We start from the raw sequence: 26,978 nt of genomic DNA, 5'->3' as shown, positions 1-26,978 counted from the left end.
GCACAATAGTACAAAGTCTCCAACCTCTGCCTACGTACACTACCTGACAACGTAAGTAGAGCACCCAGAAGAAATGGTCGGACGTCAGTGTAACTTCGTACACGTACATATCGTCGGCGGGTATGTAAGTGATTTAGAGTTTAAATTCTGTGACAGAAAGGCCACTAGAGTACATTTGTGTTGTTCGTGTTTCATGTTGTTACCAGGCCTGCGCCAGATGTTCAGTGATTACTGTGACGGACACGGAGATACTGCGTATCGCGTGAGGCAGCATTATCAGTACCAGGCAGAGTTTGAAAGAGGCTTCATTGTGGGTCTCCATTTGGCCAGTTGATGGAATCGTGCAATATCCAGATTTGTGGAACATTCGGATGTTGCACTGGCGCTATGGCAGATGGCATGAGAATGCGAGGGCAGGCATACTCGTTGTCAAGGTTCCGGTTGAGCACGTCTGACCTCCACAAGGGAGGTTCGCCGTATTGTGCATCAAGCACTCACATCTGCGTTTGTCATCTGAGAACAACTACTGGATTCCCTACAACATTCTATGTCATTCCGCTTCATTGTTCGGAGACGAGTTGCAACTGGACTAGATAATTACCATCCCATGCGTAGGCTACCGTTAGCACCGGAACACAAACGGATGCGTTTGGAGAGGTGCCGTGACCGGGAAGCATGATCTGCCGATGAAAGGCGTCGCATTGTGTTCAGCGATGAATCGTGGTTCTGTACTACGTCAGATGACCGCCGTCGGCGAATATGGCGGCGACCTGGATAGAGGTCCCATTATTCCAAGATTTTGAAGAAGCAGAGTAATGTTACTCCTAGTGTTACGGTGTGGGAGCCCATTGATTATGACTTGTAGTAATTGAGGAAAATCTGACGGTACAACGATATGTTACTGACATCCTGCATCCTCACGTGTTATCTGTAATGTGACAGTATTGTGGCCGCGCGGTTGGAGGCGCTATGTCACAGACTACGCAGCCCCTCCTACCGGAGGCTCGAGTCCTCCCTCTGGCATGGTTGTATGTGTTGTTCTTAGCGTAAGTTAGTTTAAGTAGTGCGTAAGTCTAGGGACCGATGACCTCAGCAGTTTGGTCCCTTAGGAATTCAGTATTGTGGCGCCACTTTTTCAACAGGACAATGCTTGTCCACACGTGTCACGTTTATCTATGAACTTTCTGCCTGATATTGAGATGATACCGTAGACAGTGAGGTCGCCTGATTAGTCTCCGGCAGAACATGTGTGGGACCAGCTCAGACATCAACTACTTCCCAGTGCCAGAATCTAGGATATTAAGAACCAGTTACAACAAATGTGGGCTAGCTTGCGGATACAACGGCTTTGTGACACCCTTCCAAAATGAATTAGTGCATGCATTCAGGCCAGAGGGGGTGCAAAGTCTTACAGTTAAGAGGGTTTTTACTGCCAATTTCTTTGTAAATTCAACCCGATTTTTCAATGACTGAAATAAATTCACATACCCTCTGAACCCGTGACGTATCATCTCGTTCCCTCATCCCCTTCCTGGTGCTTCTCTCGTTTTATCTGTTCGTGTGTATGAGTCAGTTTTACAATGAAATAATAGTCTTAAAACTGTCATGTAAGATAACAGAATGAAGCTACTGGGAAGTTTCGAGATATTAATCGGTATACTGAAATAGAAATGAATGTTGAATGGACAGAAAGACTGAGAGTCACAAAATAAATGTATTTGAGAAGTTGCTTTCATAACAAAATAATTTCTGCTACCGTAAAAACTGCTCTGCTTCTGGTATAACACTACCACGTATTGCAAAAACTTTTTAACGTTGTTCATAAGGTACTATGCTAGAAAAGGTGGTAGACAGATTAGAATTTAACGTTTGGTTGACAGTACGGTCATTAGAGACGCAGCACACGGTCGGATTATGAAAGGATGGAGAAGGAAATCGGCCTTGGCCTTTTCAAAGGAACCATCCCGACATCTGTCTGGATCGATTTATGGAAATCACGGAGAACCCAATTCAGGATGGCCAGACGGGGATTGGAACAACTGTTCTCTACCATGCGTGTCCAACGTGCTATCAAGTAACCACTGCACCACATCGCTCGGTCTGCTGTGATCGGTGATGGTAACTCTGTAGAAATTTGTCCTCTTTTTTTAAGACACTATCAAAATGTTTCTGGTTTCATGTTCCACAAATCTGTAATTAACTTCTGCCACACGTGTCAGACTTTGAGACGGTTATTATTTTTCTTTTGAAGAGGACACGTTATTTATTTGAAAATATCGCATTTTCTGGAACAGACAGTGCAATAAATAGTATGGATTCGATCTGAACGGGCGCTATACCATATACACTAAAGAGCTGAAGAAACTGGTACACCTGCCTCGTGTAGAGCCGCCGCGAACAAGCAGAAGTGCCGAAACACGACGTGGCATGGGCTCGACTAATGTCTGAAGTAGTGCTGGAGCGAATTGACACCATGAATCCTGTAGGACTGTCCATAAATCCGTAAGAGTACGAGGGGGTGGAGATCTCTTCTGAACAGTACGTTGCAAGGTATCCCAGATATGCTCAATAATGTTCATGTCTGGGGAGTTTGGTGGCCAGCGCAAGTGTTTAAACTCAGAAGAGTGTTCCTGGAGCCACTCTGTAGCAATTCTGGACGTGTGGGGTGTCACATTGTCCTGCTGGAATTGCCCAAGTACGTTGGAAAGCAAAATGGACATGAATGGATGCAGGTGATCAGATAGGATGCTTACGTACGTGTCACCTGTCAGAGTCGAATGTAGAGCTGTCAAGGTCCCATATCACTCCAACTGCACACGCCCCACACCATTACAGTGCCTTCACCAGCTTGAACTGTTCCCTGCTTGCATGCAGAGTCTATAGATTCATGAGGTTGTCTCCATACCCGTACACATCCATCCGCTCGATACAGTTTGAAACGAGACTCGTCCGACCAAGCAACAAGTTTCCAGCCGTCAACAGTCCAATGTCGGCATTGCCGAGCCCAGGCGAGGCGTAAAGCTTTGTGTCGTGCGTGCAGTCATCAAGGATACACGAATGGGAAAGCCCATAGCGATAAAGTTTCGGTGAATGGTTCGCACACTGACTCTTTTTGACGGCCCAGCATTGATATCTGCAGCAATTTGCGGAAGGACTGCACTTCTGTCAGGTGGGACGATTCTCTTCAGTCATCGTTGCTCCCGTTCTTGCAGGATCTTTGCCGGCCGCAGCGATTTCGAAGATTTGATGTTTTACCGGATTCCTGATATTCACGGTACACACCTGAAATGATAGTACTGGAAAATTCCCACTTCATAGCTACCTCGAAGATGCTGTGTTCCATCGCTCGTGCGCCGATTATAGCACCACGTTCAAACTCGCATAAATCTTGATAACTTGCCATTGTAGCAGCAGTAACCGATATAACAACTCTGCCATACACGTCTTGTCTTATATAGGCGTTGCTGACTGCAGCACCGTATTCTGCCTGTTTACATATTTGTATTTGAATACACATGTCTCCTTGGCGCTTCAGTGTATAATACGCATATATTCAGGTGCTCAACATTAAAGCGTGCACCTGAATGTTTAATATTAAACAAGTAAACATCTTGGAAAAACCTTATTTTCCACTATTGTAAAGTATGATTCCAGACCTCACCAATCTGTATTCCTATGATAGACAAAATAAGAATACATATAATACTGCGTCCGCTTCCAGTAAAAAAGCAAGATGAGCAGTGCAAAAATAACTCGTCGAATCCTTGTGGTTCTACTGTTCTTTGGCGCGAGTTTTGACTTTCCTTCTCTCCCAATAAAAGAAAATATTCGTGTAGCGATGATTGCAGAGCAGATGTCAGATGGAAGTTTAGACGATAACCAGTTTCCGGTTTTTGTGTCTCGGAGTAGCGTCACTGTCTCATAAAGTGCCGGTGGCGGTTTCGACTTCGGCTCCCAGAATCAGCGAGGGCATGGCTGAGTGCCAAATGTCTCATTCGACAGGAGAAAAAAGAAAACATTGTATCTCTTTTGGTTCATAACTTACTTGTATTCAAAACAATTGATAAGTAATTCTGATACCACAGAATTATGCAGCATGCTTAGTCGCTGCCAAAAATAATGAGACAAAGCAGAAAATAAATAATACATTAAGAAGAGTCTAAGTATCATTACAAAAACAGCGAACTGACTAGTTCCAAGTACCAATAATACCAATAAGAAAGTGTTTGTTTCAAGTGGCACTAATACTGAGGCACTACGTTTTATTTGTGATAACAGCTTATAGAAACACAGCAGTAATTTTTTTACTAGTAGAGCTGTAGAAAACAAAAACAGTTTCTCATATCCTTTAAAATTTTCACAAGGAACTGAAAAACTCAAAATTGACTTTTATTTCTTACACAACTTCGTTCTTGGGATCAGATGTAGTAAATTTTATTGTAGATCTCCCACTGCTGCTAAATGGTAACATTCTCAACAGGTCTTAATGTTTTGTAACTGATAAACAGGTCTGGTCTTTCAGGTGAAGTGAGGAATGACATACATCAACCATGTCCTTTCCTCTTCTATATGTACATACATACCCCGCAAACCAACGTATGGTGCATGGCGGCGGATACCACGTACCGCTACTACTCATTTGCTTTCCTTAGCTTGTCTTCGCGGTCTTTACACGAAATGCACGTTGGCGACAGTAAAATCATTCTGCAATCAACTTCAGATGCCGGTTCTCTAAATTTTCTTAACAGAGTTCGGGAAAAGAACATCGTCTTTCCTCCAGGGATTCATCTTTTGAGTTTATGAATCATCTCCGTAATACTCGCGCGTTTATCGAACCTGCCGATGACAAATCTAGCAGCACGTCTCTCAATTGTCACGATGTCTTCCTTTAATCCGACCTGGTCGGGATCCCAAACACTCGAGCAGCAATCAAGAATGAATCGCACTAGTGTTCTACACTCAGTCTCCTGTGAAGTTGAGCTACACTTCCCTAAAATTCTTCCAACAGACCGAAGTCGACCATTCGGGTTCCCCACAGCCGTTCTTAGGTGGCCATTGCATTTCATATTGCCTTGCAGCGTTATACCTAGATGTTTAATTGACGCATCTTTGTCACGATGAACACCACTAATACTAAATTCGAACATTACAGGATTGTTTTTCCTACTCATATGAAATAACTTAAGTTTTTCTACATTTTGTGTCATTCATCACACCAAACTTATTGTGTCTGTCATGCTGTTTTCTCGTACAGAGGACCTACAGGCGACATTTTTCCGTACACTTGCACTGCAGCGTCATCAGCAAACAGCCGTAAATTGCTGGTCGCCATGTCCCTCAGGTCATTTATACATGTAGGGAATAAGAGCGTTCTCACCGCATTTCCCTGGGGCCTCCTGACGGTACCCTTGCACCCTTGCCTTTGATGAACACTTGCCGTCGAGCACAACGTATTGGGTTCAATTACCTAAGAATTCTTAAAGCCACTCGCATATCTGGGAACATAGCAGGTATACTCCTGCAATTTGGCATCGAGTCAGAAACTTTCCGAAAATCCAGGAATATAAAATCTGTCCTGTTGCCCTTCATCTATGATTCGCAGGATATTGTGTGAGAAAAGGGCAAGTTCATTTTCGCTCGAGCGATACTTTCTAAATAAGTGCTAATTTATGGACAGAAGCTTTTCTATCTCAAGGAAATTTATTGTATTCGAGGATTTAAGTATTCGAGAGCGGTATGGTAGAGAAATAGTCTCAACTTTGTTCGATGAGTCCTTCACTAAGCACTTGAGAGCGAATTTGAAAGGTGTCATATAGATGTAGATTGAAATCATTTGGTCTTGGGTTGTCTAGAGACTAGCACCCGCCAGAACATGCTAAAGAATTCTTCAGAGAATCTACGTTAAGGATACTGGGCTGTAACTTCGCGTGTCCGTTTTCTTATCCTTCTTATATTCAGGAGCCACCTTCGCTTTTTTCCAGTCACTTAGGAATTTTCACTGGGCGGGAGATTCGCGATAAATTTAAGGTGAGTAAGGGGCAATGCCGTACCGTAGTATTTGTAAAACCGAATTGGAATCCCATCCGGATCTGGTGATTTATTTCTTTTCAATTTTTCCAGATGCTTCTCTACGCCAGGGATGCTCTGTTACTATGTCTTGCATACTGGAGTCTGTCCGACTATCAGACCATCCTTTACGATCCTCCTGAGTGAATGATTTCTTAAACGCCAAATTAAAAACTTTAGGTTTCTTGTTGCTGCCTTCTATTGCCACATACGGTGTGTGCGAAATGTCCACTATCATCATCTTATGGTGCAGTTCTTCTTGTTGTCTCCGTGCTTGCTAAGAAAATGGGATGAGAAGTTTCACCTTGTGCAAGACACCTTTTTTCTTTTGTTTCACCCATATATGTTTCAGCACTTCTGTGCTAACGTCAGTGGGTTCTATTTTTATTTTTAACTGTAAATTGGTTGTTAACATATTAACATTTGCGTCGTTTACAACATTATGTAAAAGTTGCATTTATAACTTAATTGGCGAAAGGTGGGTGTAATCATAAGTAACATACCTTACATGATATTGTCCATTTGTTTTGGTAGCTGTTCTGCTACACAATATACAACTTGTCATCTGCAAACAGCAAAACGTAATTAATTTTCTGTTCCACAACTTCAAAACTGTAAGTTACAGAAAGAAAACGTGATACAGTCTTATTTCCGTTCGTAAATACATAACAAACAAAAAATAAATTACGTTTTGCTGTTTGCAGATGACAAGTTGTATATTGTGTAGCAGAACAGCTGCCAAAACAAATGGACAATAACATCATGTAAGGTATGTTACTTATGATTACACCCACTTTTCGCCAATTAAGTTATAAATGCAACTTTTACATAATGCTGTAAACGACGCAAATGTTAATATGTTAACAACAAATTTACAGTTAAAAATAAAAATAGAACCCACTGACGATAGCACAGAAGTGCTGAAACATGTATGGGTGAAACAAAAGAAAAAAGGTGTCTTGCATAAGGCGGAACTTCTCATCCACTATCATGGGCACCCCCCCCCCCCCCGCCCCCTTTCTCTTCTCTTTTCTTGTTCGTGAATGGTGCTTGGAAGGCTCGCTATGAATTCTACATCTCTGACTTTCGCGATGACTGCAGTAACGTTGGTCAAAATAGCAAGAGGGAAAGTCGAGGTGAGTAGGATCACGGGCCACGGCGCCCAAAAGCACTCTCCCCTGCTGGCGGTAACCGTGTGTCGCCGGAAATCTAAAGCTGCAGGGGGCAGGAGAAAGTGAGGCCGGCTCCAGGTGCAGCGTGGGAAGTCTGGACTTTCCCTTTCCGCACCTACTCGCTTCCGCACGCACGAGCGCCACGCAGTCTTTTAACGGTTCATCGCTCTCCCGCTCACCTCTAAACCCGTATTACGAGAATGACCTGGGAGAAATACCTTACGTTGTTCTCTATACAGGGTGTTCCAGAAAGAATAGTTAGTATTCAGGGATACGACAGGAACGATCATTCGAAGCAATGAAGTCTCGTAAACATGGGCTCTAGAACAAATACTTTTTCATCTTCGATGTTATGTAACAAATCTCTTCTACTGCAGGTTCTTTGCTTCCACGTTTTGAGAGACGGTCGGCCAAAACAATAAAAAATATCGATAAATATGTACTCTAAAGTGCCTACCTTAGGAACTATGAGCACCTGTTCATCTTCGCTAATGCTAGGCATGTATCTGTTACTGAATGCGCGCTCATAGCTCTTGAGGTATGCATTTTAGAGCCCATGCTTACTAAACAGTTGTTTCTTGTTGTGGTACATACTACCACCTCCCAAAATATGGAAAGCAAAGAGCTTGTAGTAAAAGAGGTTCATTTCACAGTACAGAACATGACGTTCTCATAGTTCTTAAGGTATGCATTTTAGAACCCATGTTTACTAGACTTTTTTGCTCCGAAAAATCGTATCCCTGAATATTGCCCATTCCTCCTAGTATACGGCTCAATGTTCGTCTCGGGAGGGAGCGTTTGCAGTGGGCGCGCCTTGGATATTGAGCTGAAGAGCAGACACGGAAGAGACCTGGTTTAACTTGCAAAATAACTATAGATATGACTTTATTTGACAAGAAGACAAATATGAGGAAAGGCGCTCTTCGTACGAGACAATGTCTGTGCGTCTCTTTAAGATGACACATAGCCTTTTCACGTGAAACTGCGACTGTGCACGTCTACAAAGACGACATCCTTTAAACCAGTGTGCGATTTGCAGGGGGGGGATGGGGGGGATTTCCCCCGCTCTGCATCAGACCATCCCCTCCTCTGGTTTTAGTTTATGCATCCCAACCTGGGATGTTTATTTCCCACGCACTGGAGTAAAACTTTACATATAATTTAAATTTGTGGAGCCGAACACTGAAAGTTTAGTATTAATACTATTAATATGTTTGCTTATGAATTTTGGAAAAGTGTTATGTAGTAGTTAAGCATTTCAAAACATTTAGAACTAAATGACAAGACGACGCCACATTTCCGTAGCATGCCACAATGTTGCAAGACGTCGCCCCAGCGTAAACGAGGCTTTAGAGCCAGGTCTGTATTGTATGGTGGATGTGATGTGTTGCGTACGAAACTAAAACCTGCAATCAGATCCAAACGTCGTGGGAAACTGTGAAGAGGTGTCATCCTGCAGCAAGATAACGCTCGCCCACATTCTGCCAAACGGACAGCCGACGCAATAAAGGAGTTGAGATTCGAGGTGCTGGAACATCCACCATACAGTCCAGACCTGGCTCCGAGCGATTTTCCCTTGTTTGGACCCTTAACGGAAGCACTACAGGGAAGAAGATTTGAAAGTGATGAGAACGTCATTGCTGCGGTGCAAAATTGGTTACAGATGCAACCGATAAACGTATTATCTGATGAAATAAAAATCTCGTAAAACGTCGGGAAAACTGCATTGAAGTCCAGGGAGGTTACGTAGAAAAATAACGCATGTTTCAGTTTTCTATCATCAGAATAAGTACAGCTTTTCACAAATGTGCCTTTACTTTTTGAATTCCCCTCGTATACCTGTATGTAAATGATTTTGTAAATACGCTTTACCTATAATGTACTTTTAAAGATACAAGGGATGGCTTTTCTGATAGTGCATACACGTGAATAGTGAGTTTCGGCATTAAAATCTATTTATAAATAACTATTTAACCATAGATAATGCCACGGTCCAAGCTAGTAACATATATAATTATACTAACCACCTAAGACATCCCCCCACTGGTAAAACCACAAATCGCACACTGCTTAAAACAGATTGTGTCTGAATGACAACATGGGTTGGGAGAACTTTATTTCTGTAAAATCAGACCGATTCCAAGTCTTCACTGATCATTTTCTGAACATTTATTGTAAATGCTTCATGCAGATGGTGCACATGTGAATTATGTTAAGTCAATTGAGCGCGTACTGCAACCAAAGCGTACAATATTCTCATGAAATGCCTACACGGAATAAAATAATCTGAAGATGAGCAGGAAATGCTCCAACCTGGACATGATTTAAAGAAATTAAGCTCTTCCTTGTTGCTAGCATTGCAATATAATCTGTGTTCCAGTACAGTCCGTTATGGACAAAGTATTGATACAGTTGGAGGTTGTGTTCATTATCCCCATGCAGTAGAGAATGATTTTATCCTAAAAGATGATAATGTTTGATCAAACAGGAGGCATATGGAGGAGGACGAATATCTTCAACAGTTAACATTTTGGCATGTGGAACGACTATCTGGATCCCTCTGTCTGAACGACATTATCCATGGAGGCGTGTTGGTAGCTATAATCCTCAAACCACTCTAGGAGTACGGTGCATGGCGGAGGGTGCGTTGTACCATTGCTAGTCATTCCCACTCCTGTTCCACTCACAACTGGAACGAGCGAAAAATGTTGACTGCCTCTATAAGGGGCACATCAATCTTTGTTTTACCCTTCCGGTCCTTACGCGAGATGAACGTTGAGGCAGTAGGATTGTTTATCTATCTGTCGTAAATACTGGTCTCTGAAGTTACTCAATAGTGTTTCAGATCGTCTCTCCCCCCCCCCCCCCCCAAGAATACCCATCTAAGATTACCAAGCAATTCTGTAACAAATGGCTCCGAGCACTATGGGACTTAACATCTGAGGTCTAGAACTTAGAACTACTTAAACCTAACTAACCTAAGGACATCACACACATCCATGCCCGAGGCAGGATTCGAACCTGCAACCGTAGCGGTAGCGCGGTTCCAGACTGAAGCGCCTAGAATCGCTCGGCCACACCGGCCGGCAATTCTGTAACACTCTCGTACTGACCGAAACAAATGCTGACAAATCTAGAAACACGCCTATGAGTTGCTTAGCTATCTTCTTCTTATCCGACCTGTTGGGGATTCCAAAATCTGGTGCAGTATTGGTACTTAAAAACGGGTCACATCTGCGTTGTGTAAGCGATCTCGTTACACTTCCCCATTACCCCCCCCCCCCCGTCTTCCCACATCATAAAACAGAACGGTAAAATCTGCTAACTTCGGCTACCTGAGGTAATTTCGGCCAGTAAAGGGTGGCAAATCTGTTTTTTTTTATGCTTCCATCTATTGAATCATGGTTGAACTATTTGGAAAGCTGTACTGTGTAGTGGATAGAAGTCTTTGACATGCTCATTGTTTCACTTCACTGCACGCGAGAACTGCCGTACACTGATTGTTGAGTTCCAGTTAGTGCGGAATAACGCAGTTCTGAAGTGTGAAAACAAACTCTTGCACGACTAAAATTTGATTATGTAAATCATTACCTTGTGTCTCTTAGTACATACACACAAAAAGTGTACTTACACTACAATTAGTGTTTGGTTGAGTTAGATTTAAGGTCGCCAATGAGAATTTTCAGGGTAATTTCGGCCATTCCGAAAGTATAAGAGACTCGGAAAGGGAAAATGTCGTTACGTCAAGTCTCCGAAATACACACTATATCTCGAATAACCCTCCGGGACAAAATGAAACCGAGCGAGGTGGCGCAGTGGTTAGCACACTGGACTCGCATTCTGGAGGACGACGGTTCAATCCCGTCTCCAGCCATCCTGATTTAGATTTTCCGTGATTTCCCTAAATCATTTCAGGCAAATGCCGGGATGGTTCCTATGAAAGGGCACGGCCGATTTCCTTCCCAATCCTTCCCTAACCCGAGCTTGCGCTCCGTCTCTAATGACCTCGTTGTCGACGGGACGTTAAACACTAACCACCACCACCACAAAATGAAAGAAATTCATACAGAAAAAATCGGGCGTCCTTTCTGTGGAGTCCTGTTAATTTTCACATTATTACTCTCATTGAAAAGACTGTTTGGACATGTTTTGAAATATCGTACTGAAGTGTAAGTACATTCGTATTATTATGCTGTAATGTTGGGAGTTAGTGAAGTGAAAGTCTTAGGATAAACAGAACTATTTTTAAATTATAGGCTATCATGTTGTTCCAACTTACTTCCCAATACAGTGAATAACAAAATTATTTGGGTATTTAATTTCCCAGTGCAACGTTTAGTCCAACACAGTTAGAGGAAGTTACTGTGAACTTATAGCCTTCGTTTTAAGTAGTCGATGCTAACGCAGCCACGTGAAACTTCGTGTTTCCGTAATATTTTGTTATAACTTCTAATTTTAATCTTCACGTTAAAATTCATGAAAAACCTCAAAAAATGGCCGAAGTTGACCCATTTTATGGTAAGTGGTCGTTCCGTTAGATGTCATTTCACACCGTTACGCCAATATATTAAATCGATGTGAATGGTTCAAGCAGCACACCTTTGAGGGTCGATCCATACAAGCCCACGAAGTGACAATGCGATGACCGAGTCGCACTGCTTCCGGCGAAGTTAAAACTATTCTTGTTAGAATGTGGGCTGGTTGTATTCACAACCAGACGGCGCGTGACCGTGCCGCTGCTGTTAGCGATGTTGCGGTCACCACACCGCGATGGTCGGACTTCTTGCGAACGATGTTGTCGCCGTCATCATACCATGATTTTTCTCACGGCCGTGCAACACTCGGAGTGTAGGAGTTTTCTGATCTTTGATTTTGTTGGTTGTTGTTCCATTTATCATCAAAAATATGAATGACCAAAAGCTTACTGAGTCCATTGCCTGTTGTATGACCTGTCAAGTCTAAAATAAATAGACATAGACTTCAACAATTCTATCTGAAGTAAAACTGCAATGGAAATGGAAAGAAATGCTACAAATAAAAATAAAAATTGGTAGTAGTAGTACAAATCACAGTTTTCATTCGTTCGACTGGACTAGCCACTTTCGCTTATAATATACACTGATTTGACAAAAGTCATGGGATAACTCCTAATATCGTGCAGGACCTCCTTTGCCCGACGTAGTGCAGTAACTTGACGTGTCGTGGACTCAACAAGTCGTTGGAAGTCCCCTGCAGAAATACTGAGCCATTCTGCTTTTATAGCCCTCAATAAATGCGAAAGTGGTTCCGGTGAAGGATTTTGTGCACGGACTAACCTCTCGATTATGTCCCATAAAAGTTCGATGAGATTCACATCGGGCGATCCGAGTGGCCAGATCATTCGCTCAAATTGTCGACCAATTGCGAACAATTTTAGCCCGAACGCCGGACGGAGTGGCCGTGCGGTTCTAGGCGCTAGAGTCTGGAACCGAACGACGGCTACGGTCGCAGGTTCGAATCCTGCCTCGGGCATGGATGTGTGTGCTGTCCTTAGGTTAGTTAGGTTTAATTAGTTCTAAGCGACTGATGACCTCACAAGTTAAGTCGCATAGTGCTCAGAGCCATTTGAACCACTTTTTGTAGCCCGAACATTGTCATCCATAAAAATTCCAGCGTTGTTACCGAGCGAGATGGCGCAGTGGCTAGCACACTGGACTCGCATTCGGGAGGACGACGTTCAATCCCGCGTCCGGCCATCCTGATTTAGGTTTTCCGTGGTTTCCCTAAACCGCTCCAGGCTAATGCCGGGATGGTTCCTCTGAAAGGGTACGGCTGATTTCCTTCCCCGTCCTTCCCGAATCCGATGTCTGGTCTTCTTCCCCAAACAACCCAATCCAATCCAGCGTTGTTTGGGAACACAGAGTCCATGAATGGTCTCCAAATAGCCGAACATAAACATTTCCAGTCAATGATCGGTTCAGTTGGACCAGAGGACCCAGTCTATGCCATGTAAACATAGTCCAAACCACTATGCAGCCATCACCAGCTTGCAGAGTGCCTTGTTGACAACCTCGGACCACGGCTACATAGGGTCTGCGCCACACTAGAACCCTACCATCAGCTCTTACCAATTGAAATCGGGACTCAACTGACCAGGATACGGTTTTAGAGTCGTCTAGGGTCCAAACGATGTGTCAGAACTCAGAGAGGAGCTGCAGGCCATGTTGTGTTGTTAGCAAGGGCACTCGCGTGGTCGTCTGCTACCGTAGCCCAAATGCCAAATTTCGCGCACACTATCCTAATGGATACGTTCGTCGTTCGTCCGAAATCGATTTGTGCGTTTATTTCACGCAGTGTTCCTTGTCTGTTAGCACTGAAAACTCCACGCAAACGTCGATGCTCTCGGTCGCTAAGTGGAGGCCGTCGGCCACTGCGTTGTCAGTGGTGAGAGGTAGTGCCTGAAATTTGGTATTCACGGCACACTCTTGACACTGTGGATTTCGAAAAATTGAATTTCTTAACTATTTCCAAAGTGGAATGTCCAATGGATCTGGCTCCAACTACTATTCCACTTTAAAGTCTGTTAATTCCTATGGTGCGGCCATCAACACGTCGGAACCATTTTCAAATGAATCACTTTAGTACAAATGACAACTCCACGAACGCATTGCCGTTTTATACCTTGTGCTCGCGATACTATCACCATCTGTATATGTGCATATCGCTATCCTATGACTTGTCACCTGTGTACATCATCGGTGATCGGAACAAGACTCATGACTACGAGCAATGATGTTGGTGTTGGATACCTTACGGAATAAGGGACAGGGAGAGGAGGGGCAGAGGATGGTCCCCCTCCGCCCCTCCCCCCCCCACACACACATACACCCTGGAATCTGGAGTACAGAGTTTTTATTCATTACAGAATTCTCATGCAATACTAGAAGTGAGTGGATAACCATCGATTCTCTGGGATGTAATAAGTTTTTTGTGACCCTATACAATTTTGTTCTTGTGGCATGACACGTTTCGAAACTCAGAAACTCATGTACATGTAAAGTGGTAATTTTAGAATCTTGTGCCCCTCACCCTCTCTGGTAAATTTCTGCGGACGCCAATGTCTTATGGTACAAAAACCACAGTGATCACAATATTGTGAACCTCCAACAGGCTGTTCCATTATTGAGTGAAGCTCTGTGTTTGTACTTCAGTGACACGTAAGGAAGGAACCTGCAACAACACAATTGCTTTTCTTTTGGGAAAATTGACTCTTTAAAAAGCTGTGTGTTAACATATATTCTGAGACGTGGCTAACCTGGCCGGCTAGCTACATCTCAACTTTGAATAAAGACGCTCATGATACAGAGGATGTAGTAAGTACACACAGATACATAAAGTCTGAGATAAGAGTGATTACCGAGGCAGTACTAACCATGCATGCATGCTCTTTATTTACTGGGTCTCTGTATGCAGAGGTGTGTAAAGACGGAAACTAGGCCGTTAGGGGCAGGCGATAACGGGCAGCCAATGCAGTGCCGATGCCTTACTGGCTCCTCATGTCTGGAATGTTAGCCTGATGATAATTATTGTAACGAAACCGATTACCTGCACTAGAAAGAAAATAAATTGCGATTTGGGTCCTTACTTTGTTAATATCAAGTACCATAATCCCAAAGATTCTTAAATGCTACGAAATGAATGTTTGTTTATTACATTAACAGCAATGTATCATGGCTCACGTTTATATACCCTTTTAAATGTTGTCCATCTGTTGCGCATTGTGTATTTCATCTATATCTACATTTATACTCCGCAAGCCACCCAACGGTGTGCGGCGGAGGGCACTTTACGTGCCACAGTCATTACCTCTCTTTTCTGTTCCAGTCGCGTATGGTTCGCGGGAAGAACGACTGCCGGAAAGCCTCCGTGCGCGCTCGAATCTCTCTAATTTTACATTCGTGATCTCCCCTGGAGGTATAAGTAGGGGGAAGCAATATATTCGATACCTCATCCAGAAACGCACCCTCTCGAAACCTGGACAGCAGCTACACCGCGATGCAGAGCGCCTCTCTTGCAGAGTCTGCCACTTGAGTTTGCTAAACATCTCCGTAACGCTATCACGCTTACCAAATAACCCTGTGACGAAACGCGCAGCTCTTCTTTGAATCTTCTGTATCTCCTCCGTCAACCCGATCTGGTACGGATTCCATACTGATGAGCAACACTCAAGTATAGGTCGAACGAGTGTTTTGTAAGCCACCTCCTTTGTTGATGGACTACATTTTCTAAGGACTCTCCCAATGAATCTCAACCTGGTACCTGCCTTACCAACAATTAATTTTATATGATCATTCCACTTCAAATCGTTCTGTATGCATACTCCAAGATATTTTACAGAAGTAACTGCTACCAGTGTTTGTTCCGCTATCATATAATCATACAATAAAGGATCCTTCTTTCTATGTATTCGCAATATATTACATTTGTCTATGTTAAGGGTCAGTTGCCACTCCCTGCACCAAGTGCCTATCCGCTGCAGATCTTCCTGAATTTCGCTACAATTTTCTAATGCTGCAACTTCTCTGTATACTACAGCATCATCCGCGAAAAGCCACATGGAACTTCCGACACAATCTACTAGGTCATTTATATATATTTATATATCTTGGTATTTCATTACCACGTTTAAGACACAGCATAACAATTGAAGTATCAGTGAATGTTTTTCCTACACTAAATGCATCTGTCATTGCGTTTCTTCCTTGCTAATGTAAATGTTGTAGTGTTTGATCCCCGCCTATAAAATTCTGTGGCTGGGTAACGTAGGTGCTTCTCTTTGTACCGTATTTTATGATAGAATTATGCAGTGAACACGTGACTAAAATTATGTAGTCTACGGGTTTTGGAAAATCCTGAATCGTCCGACTGCGAAATCTAAACTTTTAACTCACAAAACCAAAACTATTTTCTGGAGTCCTGCTGACAAGACTCTAAGGACAATGACAGCGACGGTTGCAATCATCTAAATTATCCCCATGGATAAAGCCTCACGAGTTGGGGAACCACCCGACGCTTGCCTTAAGCGATTTAGGGGAACCACGGAAAACTCATAGCTAGAAGATTTGAAACGGCGTCCTCCATTGCGCTAGCACTGAGCCACCTCGCTCTGTGTGCGCCTAACTGTTACGCAAGTGAAAGTTTGCTTCGTCATAGGAGATCTCCAGGTGGCCGCCGGGAAGAAAGTGAGCCAAGAGTGATGCAGCTAGAGGCAATTCCAATAGTCCGATACTGTACACAGCTTTCACATCTCGCCTGCTTTCTGCCTCCATTCGCATGTTGACGTGAACCCTAAGAACTATATTTTCAACATTTATGGTTGAATTTCGCATTCAAATCCACAAGAGTGTCTAAATCACAGTTTAGCTTACAACTTATTTAATTTACTGTGTGGAAGAAAACCAAAAGTAGCGACGTCCTCAGATGTTGAATAGATAACTTTGTTGAAATAAGAAACGCCCTGTGAATATAGAAATGATACTCTTGTGATGGACTGGGGTTATGAAAAGCACCAGACACTGCCATTGGCAGTTGGGCCTGAGGATTTTATTTACTGTTCAGTATCAGCAACGCTAGTAGGAGAGAGATTAGAGCGAAAAACTACCGGAATTCAAAACCACAGAGGAAATAAGAAACTACGTTTCATTATCTGTGGTACGTTTCATTATCCGTAGATAGCTGTTCACGTTTCTGGTTCTCATTTACTATTGATTTTTGAGGCGGCACGTACAATGAATACAGTATGCTTTTTATCTTGAACTATCGTACGAATTTATCACAACAACTTCTGATCAGTTAGTGTGCAACACTGATGATTGTCACTCCTTAGAAATCTCGATGCTGCTGAAATACTCTACAAGTGACTGCTGTATTTGATATTGGCATAATTTAAAATAGTAGTCTCATAATAAATATTAATTATCATCGTCTTCACATTAATTTATTTGGTGCAGATGTTTGGTCTTCTGAAGAATCTTCCAGTTTGATAGTGGGACCTGCCACAAAATTCCAACTGAAAATACTCCCTTTTACAAATCACCACCAGTACTTTTTTTAATGCTGTCGTCTCGAGGAAGTAGGCCCGAAACATTGTGATGATTATAAAAGTGTCTGACGTCTGAGCAATCACCCACACACACGTAAGTGCTGCCGCTGTAGATGTATTTGCAGTTTTATCGATGTTGCACAATGAAATGTAATATATCCTGTAAAGGTTATGGACTTTCAGCAACAATTACAGCTTTTGTAAACACCGTAATATTGAAGCTAAGGCGTAATTATAACTTCTAACAACACACATCAGTCTTGAATATTTTATTATACTAATAATTTTGATAATATTCAGTACTACAACGAAAATAGAAACATCACTTTCAACTAGAATTAGACAACGAATTGAAAGACCGCATATGTAAAACCCTAAACAGTAGAATCTAACTTGGACTTTACTTTTACAGTATTAGTGCATAATTTTGTGGAGTAGATATCAGTTATGTATATTTCTTTCTAATTTGGAAATTTAGTGCCGGCAGCGGTGGCTGAGCGGTTCTACGCGCTTCAGTTCGGAACCGCGCGACTGCTACGGTCGCAGGTTCGAATCCTGCCTCGAGCATGGATGTGTGTGATGTCCTTAGGTTAGTTAGGTTTAAGTAGTTCTAAGTTCTAGGGGACTGATGATCTCAGATGTTAAGTCCCTAGTGCTCAGAGCCATTTGAACCATTTTTTTTTTAAATTTAGCTCAAATAACTTTAAAACTGAAGTAAGTTACAGCTACAATGTAGCGTTTATTTAAACGCATTGCAGATCCCTGTTATTCACGTTCTTGAAGTAATATCCGCAGCTACTGTTTCCTCCAGTTATGGAACCCTGCTGAAATCTGTTGTGGGTGGTGAAGGGAGTGAGCGAATAGCGACGTAGTTTTCTTAGTAATCGAGCATCCCTGTCATATTACTGTCACTGATGAGACGTCCTTCCTGCTGGCTTTCAACACTGAGCTGTCATGTCATTGACGTAATTGTCACGATGCGTTGCTGTCCGGACCGAAAGATACATTTTTTCACATGTCTCCTAAGTTATTTGCCTTCTTTTCTTCTATAGGAGCTATTCGCCCATAGATTTCCTTCCTTTCCTTTTCTGTTTGCTGTGCAGGCAGCCTATGACTAATGGGAAGCCATGTGCTGACGGCTTCTGCCTTCTCCAAGAGGATATCGAATTTCATGATACAATCTTCAGTGCCGAGGATCCTGCTTCTCCATTCTGCTTTTCTGCACGTAATTTAAAACTATTTTCAAGCAAGACAGGTCACACAATCATGCTTTTATATGGATGCTTACCTTTTCTTCTTGCTAGAAATTAACCTACGCTGACGGAAAAAAATCACGACATCAAAAAATAATGCAGAGTAATGAAATTTCGGGAACACATTTGTCTAAGTAACATACCAGTATGTAAGTGATTAACATTACAAGATGACAGGTTAATGTAGGCGCGAGGTAAGCATCGCAGATGTGAAATGCTAGTACATTAATAACTGGTGTAATGGCTAGAAATGCATGTACAGACGCAGGATGTCATTTCGTGGGATGGAGTTCCATGGCTGTTGCACTTGATCGGTCAATGCAGGGACAGTTAATGCTGGTTGTGGATGCCGCTGGAGCCGTCCTCCGATGATGTCCTATATGTGCTCCATTGGTTGGTTGATTTGGGGGGAGGGGCCCAAACAGCGAGGTCATCAGTCCCATCGGATTGGGACAGGATGGGGAAGAAAGTCGGCCGTGCCCTTTCAAAGCAACCAGGCATTTGCCTTAAGCAATTTAGGGAAATCAAGGAAAAATCTAAATCAGGATGGCCGGACCTGTCTGAACCGTCTTCCGCCCGAATGCGAGTCCAGTGTGCTAACCACTGTGTGTGATCAACTGGAGACAGATCTGGTGATCGAGCGGGCCAAGGCAACATGTCGACACTCTGTAGAGCATGTTGGGTTACAACAGCGGTATGTGGGCTAGCGTTGTCGTGTTGGAAAATGCCCTGGAGTGCTATTCATGAATGCCAGCACAATGTCGAATCACCAGACCGGTGCACAAATTTGAAGTCAGGTTGCGTGGGATAACCAGAAGAGTGCTCCTGCTGTCATAAGAAATCGCATCCCGGGGCATAACTCCAGGTGAAGGTCCAGTGTGTGCAGCACACAGATTGGTTGGTCGCAGGCCCTCAACTAACGTCCTTCTAATCAACACATGGAAGTCACTGGCACCTAGACACAACCAGCTTTCATCAGAAAACACAACAGACCTCCACCATACCCTCCAACGAGCTCTGGCTTGACACCAGTGAAATCACAAATGGCGTTGGTTTCGAGTCGGTGGAATGCGCGCTACCGGACGTCTGGCTCGGAGATATCCTTGAAGTAACCGATTTGTAACAGTTCGTTGAGTCACTATGGTGCCAATTGCCGCTCAAATTGCTGCTGCAGATGTAGTGCGGTGCGTCAGAGCCATACCCTGAACACAGTGGTCTTCACTAGCGATAGTCCCACGTGGCCGTCCGAAGCCCGACCTTCTTGCGACCGTGCATTCTCGTGAACACCATTGCCAGCAATCATATACAGTAGCTACATATCTGGAAAGTCTTTCTGTAATATTGCAGAAGTAACATCCAGTTTCTCGTATCCCTGTTACACGTTCTCGTTCAAATGTAGTGACGTGCTGATAATGGTACTTTGTCGCCTTAAAGGTATTGTTGAGTAACTTCAACTCACCACGTCCTGTCTCATAGGTAACTAATGCTCACGAACGTTTTAGCGTGTATTTAAAGCAAATCAAATTTGCATCCTCATAGTGGCGCTACTAGCGCCACTCATATACTACTGGCGCGAAATTTGAATACACACCATCTTTCAGATGTAGGAAAACTTCTAACAACTATGTTTATGTCGCACTACTCCTTCCTGTTGTTGCAATTTTCTTCCCGTCAGAGTATATCCATACTTATACTCTGCAGACCAGTATGATAGAGGAACTTAGTATTGTAAAACCTGTAAAGGTTTCTTTCTGGGTAACTGACAGACGGAGTGGCCAATAATGGTATCTCCATTCCCTGTTAGTCTGACCAGATGTGGGTTACACATATTTGGTCAGTATTCCAGTACAAACCATACAAATGAATTTTCTACTTGATAAGTTGTGATCTACACCGTACACAGGTCTATAAAATATTCTGTATCCTGAAAGGTTTTCTCACAGTGGATTTATTGAACAAAAACGTATGTCTACGTCCAACAATTTTCCTGTGATCTCAGATACACTGGTCTCACTGATGTTGCTATCAGAGATGCCTCTGTGTTGAACAACAGAAGATCACGACTGATAGTGAGTATAAGAAGTTAGGCTTCAAAATGCTAGCAAATTAAACTAAATCTTGTATGTCATATTCACTGGCTTGTTAAATTTTTCTCCAAGTGACTGACTTTACAGAATGAGAGTAACATATCTGTGTGAAACTGAATAGATGACTGTGATGGTAGGGTGTAAAGTGACATGCTGTGTTACCAGTGTTAGTAATGGCGTTACAAGCAAGTAAAATGTGAAATCTAATATTGACATATCACGCCTCATAACAGGTGTGGCGTCAAACCACGTAAGAGGTATGCATCCATTTTTATGTAATTTGAAGGTTGTGCCACTGCCATTATGTACACTATAAAAATGTATAAAGGCACACATAATCGAATGACTACTTTCTTTAATTTTTTTTATGGCTCTGAGCACTATGGGACTTAACTTCTCAGGTCATCAGTCCCCTAGAACTTAGAACTACTTAAACCTAACTAACCTAAGGACATCACACACATCCATGCCCGAGGCAGGATTCGAACCTGCGACTGTAGCGGTCGCGCGGTTCCAGACTGTAGCGCCTAGAACCGCTCGGCCACGCCGGCCGGCCTGTCTTTAATTGAGCACTTCAATTTATACATAATTATCATCATCATCAGATTAATCTGAAAAAAACGTAATGACTACAACTACAGTTAATGCGCAACTGTAGTTATTGACCATTAAAAACGAACAGGAAATGCAGTGAAAAAAGGTTCAAATGGCTCTGAGCACTATGGGACTTAACATCTGAGGTCATCAGTCCCCTAGACTTAGAATTAAGTAAACCTAACTAACCTAAGGACATCACACACACCCATGCCCGAGGTAGGATTCGAACCTGCGACCGTAGTGGTCACGCGCTTCCAGACTGAAGCGCCTAGAACCGCGCAGCCACATCGGCCGGCTATTACAGTAAAACTTGATCAAAGTGAAACGTGTATAATTCGGAAATCTGCCCAAATCGTACAAATATTTCAGACCCGACACATTCAGTACACTTTTATATGCTTTTTGTGGTATAAAGTGTAAGTGCCTAAAGCGTGAACGGAATGCTAATTTTAAGATTTAATTGATAATTAATTTTATAATGCGGAAAAGAGCTCTTATAGTACTTTGTATTCAGTATACATCAGTTATTCATGACTCTACAAGGACCCTACTATTAACACAAAGACCGTACAGCCCTGACAATGCTGTTACGCGGCGCAAAAGCAAGGAAAGAGGTTTGGCGCGGTGCAACAAGGAAAGAGTTAGGCACAGTGTCGGTACATCAGAGGACATGGTTCGTTGGTGAGCACTCTGTTCGTCGGCGTTTCTCGTTTTCCGTAATTACTTACGAGCGCTGGCACACACTGGGGCATTTTTGCGCACCTTCGAACATAATGTACAGTTTGCTCAGTGAAAGAGATGGGTGTTGTTCCGTTAAACAGTGGTTTTACCCGGCAAGATCAAGGATTCCAAAGAAATGCATTACCTGCATTATTTCCTGCCAATTTCAGTTGACTAGCAACACTTTAAGTGATAACTTGATGTCGAACAAAAAGTATGTACCGCTAACAGTTAACGAAAAGGTTAAGGTAATCGAGGCGAGTGAGAAAGAAAGACTCTCTGTGTGCGAAATAATGTTGCGTTTCAAATGCGGTAAAACGCATATTTTGAAACTTTAAGAAAATAGGATAAGATATGGCATGAGTGGATGAAAGGGAACTGACAAATGAAAAGAAAGGCGAAGAAGAAGGGAAACGAAAAAATTACATAATGAAGGAACGGGAAAAATATCACTTTTGTCTCGACGCATGTTGCAGAATGAGGCTCTGGAAGTCACTAAAGAGTTTGAAAATACGGAGTTTAAGGCAACCACAGGATGTCTGGGTAGTTTCAAAGGCTTCAAAGCTAGGCACAACATTGCGTGTGTGTGTGGGATGGGGGGGGGGGGGAGGAGAAATAAGGATGTGCAAGAAAGAGTAGCAACACAATGGAAGACAATACTATACAACTTAATTGCCAATTATGACCCGAAAGACTTATTCAGTGTCGACGAAACTGGAGTGTTTTATCATGCATAGCCTTCAAAATCTCTAGCTGTTCGAGGTGAAAAGTGCACTGCGGAAAAATGTCCAAGGAAATATTCATTGCCCTGCTGTATGAAAACATGTTAAATGAAGTGGAGTAGCCACTGCTGATTGGAAAAGCAGAAAAACCGCGTTGTTTCAGGAAGAATGGTTGGGTACTTTCAGTGCCAAAATGGAAAAAAGAGGAAAGCGCCAAGTTCTCCTTTTCCTAGACAATGCAACCTGCTACTGGAGAGTCAAGTTATCAAAAGTGAAATTGGCTTGGTTTCCGCCAGATTCAACCAGCGTTACACAACCGATGGACCATGGGATTACTTACACATTATATGTGATTATTGATGCAGTCTCTTATTCTTAGTGTTCAAGACGCCGAAGGTGCATTTGCTTTTGCACTGTCAGTTACTGTCCTGGATGTAGTAAACTGAATTCGGTTGGCAGTAAGGGAAATAAAGCTCGAAACTCTTACCAAGTGCTTCAACAAAGCAGTGTTTGGACGACAAGAAAAAGACGCCTCTCTGGCCATCGAAGATCAAGGAAATGCAGCAGCAATTGCTGAATTAATCAAAATGCAAAACATTTCATGTAGTGCAGATAACTAGATTCGAAGTGATGACTTTCGGTCAACTCACTCCACTTTTGCTTCAGCAACAGATTTAATATAAATCCGCAACATAGAAGATGATGATGAAGAAACAGAGGCGGAAGAAGAAGAATAGGTGCAAACCGATGTCTGTAGAAAAAGTAATAGACCTGAAGAAGGTATTGCATTCATATACGATGTTATGCAATTTCCAGCATGCATAAATGCTCCCAAGCAGTTGGAACTATTGTAAACTGCGAAAAATTGCGTAGAAAAAATTGTTTCGAACAAGAAATTCAAACAGGTTTCCCTCGTTCATTTGTGGCGAACAAAATGAAACATAAGGCAAATAAACACAGGAATAATATGTATGTACATACAACAATAAACGAATTTAAAGTTAGGGTAAAAATACAGAAACGACATACTATTTATCAAGTTTGTGTAATAGCCTAGTGTTCTGTTGTACAGTACGGTACCGGTATACGCTAATTGAACATCTACAGTGTGGGAGTGAAGGTATATAAATACATGTATAATTACAAAATTATATTTTTGTGCATGATACCTGAAAATTATTTTGTAGCTAGTGAGTTTTGTGTAATTCAGAACCTGTCCAGTTTGGAAAATTATTTTAGTCTCATGCTATTTCGTTTTGAGTTAGTTGTACTGTATATTCATGTGCAGTGTGAAAACATACCAAGGTTTTGGTGAACATGTCGTATGTGGGTATGGAGTCATTACTGCTGTAATGATTCAATTTTGCATTGTCTTTTGGATAAGGTAGATGACCCCATACCTAGATATGGTGTGTTCACCCAAGCCTAGGAATGTTTTCAAATTGCACTTTGATATATTTCCTGTTTGTTTTTAGTAGTCAGTAGTTACTATTATGCACTATGTATTATGCGTGGTCTTTATTGGTTTCTTCAGATTAATCTGTTTATGATGTATAAATCAAAATGCCTAATTAAATAATGTAGTCACTACACAACCTGTGACTTCCATGTGTTTTTTATAGCATCCATAAAAGCACTAATTCAATATTCAGGTCACCCCTCCCTTTATTAGTGCAAGAGGAGATTCCCAAGCTAAAGATTTCCGTCCTACAGATGGATTACCATCAACTGTGTCTGATATTTCATTTGACATTGTAGGTTTGTCTTTGATTCAGCCTTTGATATTAATGTATGATCTAGAAATCAGGAGCTGTAAATTGCCACCTCACCACCCCCATCTGGCTTTGAACATCTGGCTTTGAGCATGTTGTTCCTGAGTTCTGTGTTATCTTGATATGATTTATTGACCAAAGCCATTCAGGCAGTTTGCTGAAAAATGGAAAATAGCCTGAAATCAGAACAAAAATAATGGGCAGAATTCTTTAAATGACAAGATATTTGCCAAATAGCCCCCTGGATAATTTATTTCCTCAATTGGCCAGTTTTGATATAGCAGCATTCAAACTGTACACTTGAAAATATCACAATGGCTCAATGTAAAAACTGGCTAGATGTGAAAAGAACACCTTCAGTTGTATGTGGCAAAAATGTTATCATGCAAAGAATTCATTATGATTGTAGCAGCAAGCATGTTAAAGCCAATGGGCAGGATGTGTTCATGAAATATGTATTCCTTTAAAATAATAAAATATGCAAGAAACATTTTTTCATAAATGTGGTAATTCATTCCTTTCCAAATAAATTTTCCCTTCTGCACATGAAAAACCTCAGAAATGAGTCACATTATCTACTTTTACACATTTTACGAAGTCTGAAATTCCTACTATACTAATGTAACTGTTTCACACTTCTGCATTAACTTTGTAAACCTATTTCATATTAGCTTTCTATGATTTTACCTGCATCCATAGCGAATGTTGCTACTGCATACCTGTGAAGTGGCCTTTGATGGGGGAAGAAATTTTCAATGTTAGTCTTTGTCTGGTGAATGGAGGAGAGGCGATGACCTAAAGTTACTGATGTAAATTAAATTCCAAAACTCTCCTCAGTGTCACATGAAATGTTTATGATGACCCATCTTTTGGAGGAGGAAGTTAAATCTGGGGAATGCACTGGTGCTATTTGAGAAGAAGTCTATGTGGTGAATCCTGATTAACCCTCCCTTTTTTTCATCATACAAACCTGGCACAACACTATACATACACCCATTACAGTCACCTACACTCAAAAGATACACCTAAGACACAACTTCCACACACCACGAGGAAAGGGGCCACTGTGCACAAAGAAATTAGCTGCTGAATAACAACTCTGGTTGTCCCAGCCACCAATGCCATATAACTATTTCTTTCTTTCTTTCCTGCCTGGATTTCATTTACAATTTTTACTGCTGTTATTCTGTAGCTTCATTGCTAAGTACTTTTTTAATGTTATGTCTGAACTGTTAGCTTTAAAAGTGCCTCTGGGATGAAAGAAGTTCGATTGTAATTAAAGGATTAGTAGCAAGGCACAATATCTGTATGCTGAGACTGTAATGCCACAGAAAATGAAATTTTTGATCATTATCATACTATTAAGTACTGCCTTGAGTTAGGGAGATGAGGTCTTTATATTACAACTTGACTGAAAGAACAGATACATTGATAGTGCTCATCCTTATGGATCTAGGAATAGCTAATTTAGTAATAAAGGGAAATGTTGGGAGATGAAAATTGTAGAGGGAGATCAGGTTCAAACAGCTGCAGGTTGCAGTAGTTGTGCAAATATGAGAAACTTGCAAAGGGTATTCTAGTGTGTAGAGTTGCATAAAAGCAGTCTTCAACAACAATATATCATTGTTTCTCAATGGTATGTTGCTCACTATTATTTATTTGTTTTTAAATGTGTTCATGACTATTGTTTATTTGTTCTTAAATCTGTTCACATGTGATTTATTTATACCTGTAGCTGCCTGTGTTTCGTAGAATATAGAGACTATTGTTATTTTGTGTCAATGTTCACTTTTTATTTACAATATCGTATTTATCATCTTTACAGTGGTTACTGGTTCAACAGATGGTATTGGTAAAGCATATGCCCTTGAGCTAGCAAGACGTGGACTCAACATAGTCCTTATTAGCAGGAACCAGCAGAAGTTGGATGGTGTTGCAAAAGAGATTGGTACTGTGTTTATATATGATATATATTAAGAATATAATCTATATTCAACATATTTTCTTAAAATGCTGGTTTCTCATTTCAGTGTCTGATCACATACAATTTTAACCAAGAGAGTCACAAATCCTCTAAGTTCACATATTAGGGCACTGTACACATAAGAAAGTAGGTGACTGGGCAATATGCAATGGCAACAGGCAGTGTATTGTGTAACACACCAGCCATTAGTATCATTTCACAATATTTGTATGCAGGATGCAATATGAGGTGCACCCTAAATAGCTAACAATTAGTTTTCTATCAGTATTTGCATGGTGATAGCTGTTTGGTCATTGCAGTGTTCATTATGGCTAATGTAATACATACACTTCAAATGTTAAATCAATGAGATTAGTGTTAGTGTTATATGTACACACCTTTTTTCCTATTAGAACACAACTCTACTAGAAGTACACTAGTGTGAATAACACAATACACTTACATTCGTATACATTGATACTCTTCCTTTGCTTAGTGCTGTATTTACTTTGACATAAATTATGATATTATTTCAACATATTAGT

At 41.8% G+C, this 26,978-nt stretch overlaps 1 protein-coding gene across 1 annotated transcript in view; it reads left to right on the top strand.

The window, feature by feature from the left end:
• LOC126249345 (inactive hydroxysteroid dehydrogenase-like protein 1) overlaps nucleotides 1–26,978 on the top strand; it is a 158,606-nt gene that overhangs the window by 90,163 nt on the left and 41,465 nt on the right. Inside the window, exon 2 of the mRNA XM_049950999.1 lies at nucleotides 26,296–26,418. Coding sequence (XP_049806956.1) covers nucleotides 26,296–26,418 — 123 coding nt within the window. The remainder of the gene's footprint in view (nucleotides 1–26,295; nucleotides 26,419–26,978) is intronic.

This window comes from Schistocerca nitens, chromosome 3 (assembly GCF_023898315.1).
Source record: "Schistocerca nitens isolate TAMUIC-IGC-003100 chromosome 3, iqSchNite1.1, whole genome shotgun sequence".
NCBI classification, from domain to species: domain Eukaryota; kingdom Metazoa; phylum Arthropoda; class Insecta; order Orthoptera; family Acrididae; genus Schistocerca; species Schistocerca nitens.
Note: the sequence above shows the minus strand (reverse complement) of the source record. Positions and strands in the feature narration are given on the sequence as shown.